Raw genomic sequence first — 10,393 nt, forward strand, 5'->3', positions numbered from 1 at the left:
GGATGTGGTGTAATGGGAGATTGGCATCATGGATGTGCAGCTGACAAAACCACAGCATGTGTGAAGCTATCATGTCAATATGGAGCAAAATCTCTAGTCATAAAACAGGTTTCATATGCAAACTATTGTTTTAATTTTTGTGAATATACAGTTTTCTCACTCTCTCTCTCTAATGGAAATGCTCATTATGGGAGGAGATGTTATTCTTTGAACTGTTTATTGCAGTAAATAAGTATTTTATAGTATGTAAATGTAAAGAAGAATGTATTTACTTACTGTGTATTTGTAAAGAAATTAAAAATAACTTTGTTTTTGTTTTGTTGATTTCAATAATGCATATCATTCAAATGCAAATTCTCTCACTCACTCACTCACTCACACACACACAAACAATTTCTATCTCACAGTCACACCCACACACACACACACACACACACACACACACACACACACACACACACACACACACACACACACACACACACACACACACACACACACACACACACACACAGTATAATTGCTCTCTTCTAACACAAAACAGTCTTTTTCAGAGGTCCCATTAAGACAAAGGAGGATAAAAAAAAATCTGTCTCCACTGTGAATTGAGGGGAGGAGAAAAGACAGAGCTGAAAGAAAAGAGGGAGGAGACCAACACGGTAAACACACAGGGAGAGAAAGAGAGAGAGAGAGAGAGAAGTAAAAGTGCACAGTTCAGTTATCATAGAGTCGCTATACTGGTAAAGTCAAACAGCGGAGGACAAACACACACAGCATGACACACACAAACACCACTTCAACAACAACTGCCTGACGGGACAGAGCTGAAACACACATATGCACACAAGTAAGAGGAGTTGAGGTAAGAGAGCTTTAACATCTGTTTCTCTCTATGTGTGTGTGTGTGTGTGTGTGTGTGTGTGTGTGTGTGTGTGTGTGTGCCTGTGAGAGTTCATGTTTGAGTGTGTGTGAGAGTGTGTGCATGTGTTTGTGTGTTCATGCAAGCGTGTTTGTGTGTTTATGTGGAAAAAGGCAACAAATCAACATAAACTGGAGGTGATAACGGCATGGTAATTTTATATTACGATTATAGTGACTAAAACGATCATGATTTTCAACATTATTAGCGCAGTGATGAAAAATTCACAGCACCAAGTGTTTTGTTAGCCTAAACTGTAGCTTTACCCTGCTGAAAAATCCAGCTTAAACCAGCCTAGGCTGGTTGGCTGGTTTTAGCTGGTCAACCAGGCTGGTTTAAGAGGGGTTTTGGCCACTTCCAGGCTGGTTTCCAGCATTTTCCAGCCTGGTCTTAGCTTGTCAGGCTGGAAAATGACCAGCTAAATCCAGCTTGACCAGCCTAGCCAGGCTGGGAGCCCAGCCAAAACCAGCTATGTCCAGCTTAAAACAGGTTGGTCAAGCTGGTTTTACCTGGATGTAGCTGGTTATTTTCCAGCCTGACCAGCTAAAACCAGGCTGGAAATGGCTGGAAACCAGCCTGGAAGTGGCCAAAACCCCTCTTAAACCATCCTGGTCGACCAGCTAAAACCAGCCAACCAGCCTAGGCTGGTTTAAGCTGGATTTTCTAGCAGGGTAACGATGCTAGCTAGATTTTAGATTAATAAAAACTGTTAAAAACAAAGCTATTACAAAACACTACACCTCACATTTCATCAGACACCATTTTAAAGAGAAATCATGGGTTGAAAAAGTCAATATTTACATAATACATTTAATAATTAGCCAGACATTTTATCTGAAAGCTCGATGATGACAATTTCTAGTGAGTCTATTGATTCCATAAATTATACAGACTTATTGTTAGAAGCTCTGGTTTTATTATTAATAGGCTAAGTTAATTTATTATAATCTTGTTATTCACTCCAAGAACAAACTATAAAGAACTATACTGTTTATATCACACAATAAAACATGTACTAAAAGACTTTAAAAAGACGATCTAAATGAAGATGTAACTCCGCCCTCTGACTGTAGGAGGCGCTTGCGGAACAAAACTGCGCTGTTGCCGTGGTTACCGCAGTACAAGAGATAAACACTGCTTTATTCTCCTTTATACTGAGGTAAGAGGAAAAGAAAACACCATCTCTGACATTTAGTTCCCTTCACAAACATGTTAATGTGATTCATTTATTCATATGTCATAGTATTTACCTCAGCAATCAAGTCTAAAATACCTCACGGTCGATTTCCTTCAAGTCTTCGTTCAAAACAAAACCAATTCTTCTGCGCCTGCGCAAAATTTAACGGCTTTGTTTACACTTTAATCGATATGGTTTTGATTATAATGCAAAATGTTAACACTAAAGTCATGTTTCATTAAATAAATCATGAAGGGAGGTTCATAAATGCGGTGAAATATTACCGTTTTGTTCTCCTTTACATTGAGGTAAGATGAAAAGAAAACTCTATACTTTATATTTAGGTCTCTTCAGAAACACATTCATGCGAGTCATTCATTCATGGCTCATATTATTTACCTCAGCAATCTGGTCTACAGGTTGTAAAATACCTCACGGTCGATTTCCTTCAAGTTTTCATTCATTCATTCATTTTCTTGTCGGCTTAGTCCCTTTATTAATCCGGGGTCGCTACAGCGGAATGAACCGCCAACTTATCCGGCAAGTTTTTCCACAGCGGATGCCCTTCCAGCCGCAACCCATCTCTGGGAAACATCTACACACACACACACTCATACACTACGGACAATTTACCCTACCCAATTCACCTGTGGGGGAAACCGGAGCACCCAGAGAACATGCAAACTCCACACAGAAACGTCAACTGAGCCGAGGCTCGAACCAGCTTGACCTTCTTGCTGTGAGGCGACAGCACTACCTACTGCGCCACTGCTACCGCCCTCAAGTTTTCATTCAAAATAAAACTAAGTCTTCTGCGCCTGCGCAAAATTCAACGTCTTTGTTTACACTTTAGTCAAGATAGTCTTGATTATAATGCGAAATATTAACACTAAAGTTATGTTCCATCAAATAAGTCGTGAACGGACATCTATAATTGCGGTTAAACATTAAATATAAACCTTTATAAATGATGACTGAATCATATGTTATTAATAATAATGACACATTTGGAAATCATGTTTTGGGGCATTTTAAAATACAGTTGATAGTATTTATTATTTAAAGCACCAAAGAGTATTTGTTTGCTTGTAAACACAATTGTGCCATGTAAATATGCCCGAGAAATTGATTGAAAATATTCTGACTCCTTGTATTGAAATCGTTAGTTTGTTTACGCTTCACAATAAGGCTCCATTAAAGTTAACATTAATTAAACTAACCTGGCAATGACCACTTTATCAGGTACATCTCACTAGTACCGGGTTGGACTCCTTTAACTGCCTCAATTCTTCATGTCAGATTCAACAAGCTACTGGAAATATTCCTCAGAGATTTTGCTCCATATTGACATGACAGCATCACGCAGTTGCTGCAGATATGTCTGCTGCACATCCATGATGCCAATCTCCCGTTCCACCACATCCCAAAGATGCTCTATTAGATTGAGTTCTGGCGACTGTGGAGGCCATTTGAGTACAGCGAACTCATTGTCATGTTCAAGAAACCAGTCTGAGATGATTATATATATATAAACACACACACATAAATAAATACTCATACTTGACCTCAAACTAAAATCTATGGAAACAGAAAAAGGTTAATTAAACTAACCAACATTAAGGAGTATAAACAATTAAAATACTGGACAAAAAAATGACATTTCAGTGTTCAGACGTGATAAAAACATCAGCCAGCTATCGTCATCACACTGTTGTACATGCATTACTACCTAAACTAATTTAAAAAAAGAGGTAAACCAAAGAACTAATGCTAAAAGTGTTAATAACAAGTAAATGAATAGTAAGTAATGCCTCCTCCTTCACAAAGATAACTCCTCTCAGCGCCACCACAGACCATGTCCTGTGGAAACACCCACAACACCACAGAAATTTAATGACTAGCAGGTTCTGTTGTGTTTTTTCTAGTTTCTAGTGAAGTACCACAAGCACATCCAACAGGAGACAAAAACGACAGAAAGTAGATAAGGTTTGCAGACAGGAAACGTTCAGGAGCTTCTGAGTGTATAGAGATAATGTTGTTTACTCGACTAATATCACGGACTAATGCACAAGACGTGTCATTCGCATCATTTTGAATGGAGAAAAGTGTAACCGGCAATATGGCGAACGAAGCTCCGCCTTTAAGTACCGAAGCCAATCAATGATCGCCATAGGCCCCGTTTACACTAGTGCGTTTTAGTTTTAAAACGGCGTTTTAGACCAAAAACGTTCCGCATCCACACTAGCGTTTCACCTAGCGTCTCTGAACATATCTCCGTCCACACTACGCCACCAAAAACGTATATCACGTGACCATTCACGCACTCTGGGCATGCGCGTTCTAGTATAAACAGAAAGCTTGCGTCTCGCTCGGCATTTGGCTATTTTTCAGCCGCATATTTTAAATAATGTGTCAAAAATAAAGTCTGTGAATCTAGAATTTCAATACTTAAAAAATAACATAAAAGTGTTAATATATTTATTAAGTGTTATGCAAACAAAAAGAGCAGTATGGAAAATGTGCAGGTATTTTATTGCGGTTCGAAATTACTTTAACAAAAGGTGGGCTGACTGTGGGCAAACTGTGCAAAACATCACTTCGGTTTTTTTTTTTGTCACATTGTTCACACTTAAATTTCTGCTTCCAAGACATTAGAAACAGGCATTTTCTTTTAGCCTTATAATTTGATGTTGTCGCCATGTTGCCGTTTCGTCTCTGTACTGGTTGTTCCCAGGTTGCGGAAAAAAATAGCATTCTCAAAACATCAAATCAGATAAGCGGAACCGGAAAGCAATGTGGTGTTTACGACTTCATTGAGAAGGTAGTGTTTAAAGACTTAAAAGCACAAACTTAAAATGCGCGTAATTGAAAGTCGCAAACAAATTAAATGTTAGTGACAAGGCAGCACTGTCCCAATCGGGCCAGTAATGATCCTGTCTACTGTCCCAAGCGTCTCTCACGCTGGCCCTGGGCCACCGGGCAGTCCTTATTGTTGAGCCCTGACATTAAACGCGATTGCAAAGAAAGCAAGAGAGGTATTTTTGTGGACAGACGACGAGGTCGAGTATGAATAACTGAATAACTGCTTGGCACCTAAAACAGACAATAGTGCAAACAACACTCCCATTTCTGTGTCCATGTTGTTGTTTACAGTACTGTCTTCCAGTAGCGTTTAAGCTATGTGTTATAGTCATGTGATAGGGGCTTGACGAATAAGGGAAGGATACGCAATGACACAAAAGCCCCAATCAGGTAGCGAATCTTGGCAGTCCTGACTAGGTTTTCCGATGTCTCCGTTTTTGCTAATCCACACTGAAACGGAGCAGCAGCGTTTTAGAATGAAAACAGCCTCTCCAGTGTTTTCAAAATGCTCGAGAGAACTCCGGCATAGTGTGGACGGATGGCGCAACCGTAGCAAAACTTATGCGTTTTAAAACGAAAACGCATTAGTGTAAATGGGGCCTTAGGATTCTCCGAGGGGGCTGTGATCAGACTTGTGTTTTCACGACTTCATTATGAATCCTCTAGGACAGTGGTTCTCAAACTTTTTTTCCACCAAGTACCACCTCAAAAAAAAAAATTGTCTCTCCTAGTACCACCAAAATGACCAGAATTGAAATAAAGTAGCATAGTTGGCCAAATTAACCAGCTACAGCACTGCACAGTTTGAAAACGATGCATGTTTATATTTATACAATTTAACAACTTGACCACGTGACTCGCAAAGCGGCATTCTGAAAAATTAAGATGTTTTCAACCGAGTACGCCTGGAATACGCAAGCGCGTCGTGCTCATTTTGCTAGCCTGTGGGTTAAATTTTGATGCTCAAGTGAGAACGAGACGTCATTTTTCAAAATAAAAGATTTTTTAAAATAAATGATAATTTTAAAATAATTAATAATTTTTTGTGCGGCCTGGTATTAATTGATCTAGAGACCGGTACCGGTCTGTGGCCCGAGGGTTGGGGACCACTGTTCTTGCGCATATCTGCTCTGCAAGCACCACGCATCCCTTTCTCTAGTTTTGCGTCATTTGTATTAATTTTTAGCAGCTGATGACGCGACACACTAAAGTAAACATTCTAAGCACAGCGCTTTGAGCGAAGGCTTTAGAGAACAACCGATGCTGATCACATCGGTGATATCGAACGCATCAGATGATTAAAATTGTCTTCATTTTTTTATTACTCAGTGATTCCTCCGCGTTCCACTAGCAGTAAGCCCGTGCACCACTAGTGCCACAGTTTGAGAGCCACTGCTCTAGGATCTCTAATCAACCAGGAACGATTGGCTATCAGGAAATTCAGCGGCTGCACTTTCAACAAAGAGACTCGCGCAAGTCACACCAATAAACTGTACACAGAGGTCACACCGAATCTGTTTGCATTTTAGCAAGCGCATCAATCGCTCACTCCTCCACACATCATTCACCTCCTGTTGTGGCTGCTGTAGGCTATGCATAATATACGGGAGCGCATGTGCATCTTCCTCTTCTTGTAAACTCATGAGCGAACATCTGCGGTCGGTTCATGAAGTTGAAGTACCAATCAAGTCATACAATGCGATTATCGGTCAATACCGATCTTCGGTCAATAGATCGGAGCATCTATGATACATCATATGTGTTACTCTGAATTTGATGATGGAGTATTTACTCATGTTTTGATATTTGATTTCCTCTGATGCTGTTTGAAACTATAAAATAAACTCTGTAGACCACTGTTATACAGTGACTTGCCTAATTAACCGAAGCCTTTAGATTGCACTTTAAGCTGAATACAATCTTGAAAATTATCTAGTGAAAAGGTCATTTTCGTTCAATATTTACACTATTTACTTTATGTAAGCAATCATTTAAAAGCTGACAAGGTCTCTCCTCTATTTCCGTGTCTTCAGATCTGACCAGAATGAGCACTTCACAGGACATAATGGGACTCCTCCAGAACGTCTGGACCAAACTGCAGGCTCTTCCCCAAGACCACCCGCTCACCCAGGCGGCGTTTTCCATCATCGTGCTGTTCTTCTGTAAGCGCTCCATCATTACAGCTCTGCACTCCAGTCTCATTTTGCCAGAGGTTTTATTTGAACTCAAGGCGGAGAGCTTGGATTAGAGGCCTCCGCGAATGCACATCCATACTTAGCTTGCTATTTTAGTGCACTTAGACTGACATTAAAAACTCTTAATAAGTAGGTGTCTGTAAATGTGGGAGGATTTAGGTTAAAGTTGAAGGTTTCTGACATCAGACGTTTCTTTTCTCCTCCTATAAATTCCCATTTCGGATTGGACTATAAATCTTGATTTCTGATTGAGAGGACGCATAATCACTCACGAATTTTGCTGTGTACAGTCCAAAATAAAGACTCAGCACCCTGATGGCTCCACTACATGAGCAAAACTGAGAACTAATTTTTAACGTTTGATCAAAATGCATCATCAAGGTATTATAAGTGGTGTAAAAAGCACAACAATATGTGGCAGAGAGAGCTTAAATGCACTGCAAGTTAAGAAAGCACACGCATACAGAAAAAGATTAACAAACTGAGAAACATCTTCAACGGTTTGACAACAGAGTACAGCCATCTGACCAATCAGAGCTCAGTAGAGCCATCTGACCAATCAGAGCAGAGTTATCTGATCAATCAAAGCTCAGTAGAGCCATCAGACTAATCAGAACAGAGCTGTCTGACTAATTAAAGCTCAGTAGAGTCATCTGACCAATCAGAGCAGAGCTGTCCGACCAATTAAAGCTCAGTAGAGCCATCTGACCAATCAAAGCTCAGTAGAGCCATCTGACCAATCAGAGCTCAGTAGAGCCATCTGACCAATCAGAGCAGAGTTATCTGATCAATCAAAGCTCAGTAGAGCCATCAGACTAATCAGAACAGAGCTGTCTGACTAATTAAAGCTCAGTAGAGTCATCTGACCAATCAGAGCAGAGCTGTCCGACCAATCAAAGCTCAGTAGAGCCATCAGACCAATCAGAGCTGAGTTATCTGACCAATCAAAGCTCAGAAGAGCCATTTGACCACTAAGAGCAGAGTTATCTGACCAATCAAAGCGCAGTAGAGTCGTCTGACCAATCACAGCAGTTATCTGACCAATCAAAGCTCAGTAAAGCCATCTGACCAATCAAAGCAGAGTTATCTGACCAGCCAAAGCTCAGTAGAGCCATCTGACCAATTAGAGCAAAGTTATCTGACCAATTAAAGCTCAGTAGTCATCTGATTAATCAGATCAGAACTATTTGACCAATCAGAGCAGTTATCTGATCAATAAAAGCTCAGTAGAGCCATCTGACCAATCAAAGTAGAGTTATCTGACCAATCAAAGCTCAGTAAATCCATTTGACCAATCAGAGCAGAGTTATCTGATCAATCAAAGCTCAGTAGAGCCATCTGACCAATCAAAGCAAAGTTATCTGACCAATTGAAGCTCAGTAGAGTCATCTGACCAATCAAAGCAGAGTTATCTGACCAATCAAAGCTCAGTAGATCCATTTGACCAATCAGGGCAGAGTTATCTGATCAATCAAAGCTCAGTAGAGCCATCAGACCAATCAGAGCAGAGTTATCTGACCAATCAAAGCTGGGTAGGCCAATCAGAGCAGAGTAGAGCTGTCTGACCAACAAGAAACAAGGTTTTCAAAGACCAGACCCTTGAAATCAAACATTTCAGACCATGTGAAACAAGAACTGATGCTGACATTGCTATTTTGTGAAAATGAAAGTGTTTTTTGACGTTGGATTAATGTATATCTATTTGCTAAACAAAACCACCAGCCTTTAAAATAGCATCATCTGAAGCAGATCCTCAAACACTTTAAGGAATGTTAAGTTAGTTAGGGCTGAAATCAGTTTAATTGAGGCATGTGACTGACTGACTGTGTGTGTGTGTGTGTGTGTGTGTGTGTGTGTGTGTGTGTGTGTGTGTGTGTGTCCTGCAGTGACGTTCCTCACTATGGTTGTGGCCGGATGTGTTTACGGCTGCTGTGGATGCTGTTCTCCGGGAACCAAAAAGAGAGTCTCCACTGAAACATGGGAACCCTGACGAGAGACACCGCAACGGGCCCAAATAAAACCAGCAGTCGATTCAAAGTTTTGATTGTGACATCGTCACACATAATGGGGATAACACTGAGCCAGTGGAAGTGTCTGACGCTGTAAATACACAACATTCACAGCCATGAAGAACATCAGAAGAGCTTCAAACGCAGACACAAGCATCCTGAGAAACAGGCTCAATCCTTCATTGTAACATCACAAATAAACACTAGACTCCAGACCTCTCTCACTCTCTCTCTCTTTACGGGAATGAAGCCACTATGAATCCAGTGCCAAAGACTGACCTCTGGTGTTTGCACACAGAACTGCAGTATTATGAAAAGAGCTGAAGAAAGTAAAGGCGGAAGGTTTTACGAGTCTTCTATATTTTGTATTCAGTCAGGAAGCATCAAAACGACGTTTATAACGTTACAACAGATTTATATCTGCAATTATGCTCTTACAAAATTACGTCTTTTATTAAAAAATGACCTTTTTAAACTTTCTGTGCAGCAAAGAATCCTGAAGAAAATGTATCTTGATTTCCACAAGAATATAAAGCAAATGTAACGTTTTTAATAATAATAATATTTAATAATAATAATATTAATAATACATGTCTTTAGATCATCATATTAAACCGATTTCTATGGAGCCAGATCAGTCTCAACAATAATGCATTCACTAAATAAAAGCACATTCAGCACATTTTACATTTACAAAACTCTATTTGTAAATACAGAACACAATTCATAAATGCACAAATCCAATTCGTGATCTTAAAATTGCATAAATTCATAAATGTATGACGGAAAGTCAACCCAAGAACTTGATATAAATATGTGTGTAAAGATTTTAAATGTATTTAGGTAAGATGCATTTGTGCGAGCCATTGGGGAAATATTTTTGCTTTTTACTTTTGTATTCATTAAATGCGTTTTAAATTGATAAAGTTTGCACATTTACAAATTGCATTTTAAACTTAAGAACTGAATTTGTACACTTACGAAATGTGTTTTAAATTCACAAATTGGATTTGCGCATTAATGAATTTCATTTTAAATTTATGAACTGAATTTGTACATTTACGAATTGCAATTTAAATTTACGAACTGAATTTGTACATTTATGAATTGCGTTTTAAATTCACGAATTGGATTTGCGCATTAATGAATTGCATTTTAAATTTACAAACTGAATTTGCACATTTACGAATTGCAATATAAATTTACGAACTGAATTTGTATATTTACAAAT

General features: G+C 39.3%; 3 protein-coding genes across 7 annotated transcripts in view; 1 reads left to right on the top strand and 2 right to left on the bottom strand.

Annotated features, from left to right (window-relative positions):
* The window catches only part of LOC147846122 (uncharacterized), a 418,287-nt gene that overhangs the window by 392,778 nt on the left and 15,116 nt on the right, over positions 1-10,393 (bottom strand). The gene's annotated exons all lie outside the window — the stretch shown is intronic.
* Positions 1-10,393, bottom strand: part of recql5 (RecQ helicase-like 5) — a 42,493-nt gene that overhangs the window by 20,935 nt on the left and 11,165 nt on the right. The gene's annotated exons all lie outside the window — the stretch shown is intronic.
* On the top strand, positions 715-9,726 carry smim5 (small integral membrane protein 5). 3 transcript variants are annotated; one of them, NM_001163005.1, is made up of 4 exons: positions 715-862; positions 1,993-2,078; positions 6,992-7,120; positions 9,040-9,726. In NM_001163005.1, the coding sequence occupies exons 3-4, from the start codon at positions 7,003-7,005 to the stop codon at positions 9,141-9,143; spliced, it is 222 nt and encodes a 73-aa protein (NP_001156477.1). In that variant the 5' UTR covers positions 715-862; positions 1,993-2,078; positions 6,992-7,002; the 3' UTR covers positions 9,144-9,726. The 3 variants fall into 3 exon arrangements, with proteins under 3 accessions (NP_001156477.1, NP_001289544.1, XP_087098058.1); NM_001302615.1 differs by lacking the exon at positions 1,993-2,078; XM_087241932.1 differs by lacking the exons at positions 715-862; positions 1,993-2,078 and adding an exon at positions 2,265-2,404 and having other exon boundaries at positions 9,040-9,375.

Source organism: Danio rerio, chromosome 3 (genome assembly GCF_052040795.2).
Source record: "Danio rerio strain M-AB ecotype USA chromosome 3, GRCz13ab, whole genome shotgun sequence".
NCBI classification, from domain to species: Eukaryota; Metazoa; Chordata; class Actinopteri; order Cypriniformes; family Danionidae; genus Danio; species Danio rerio.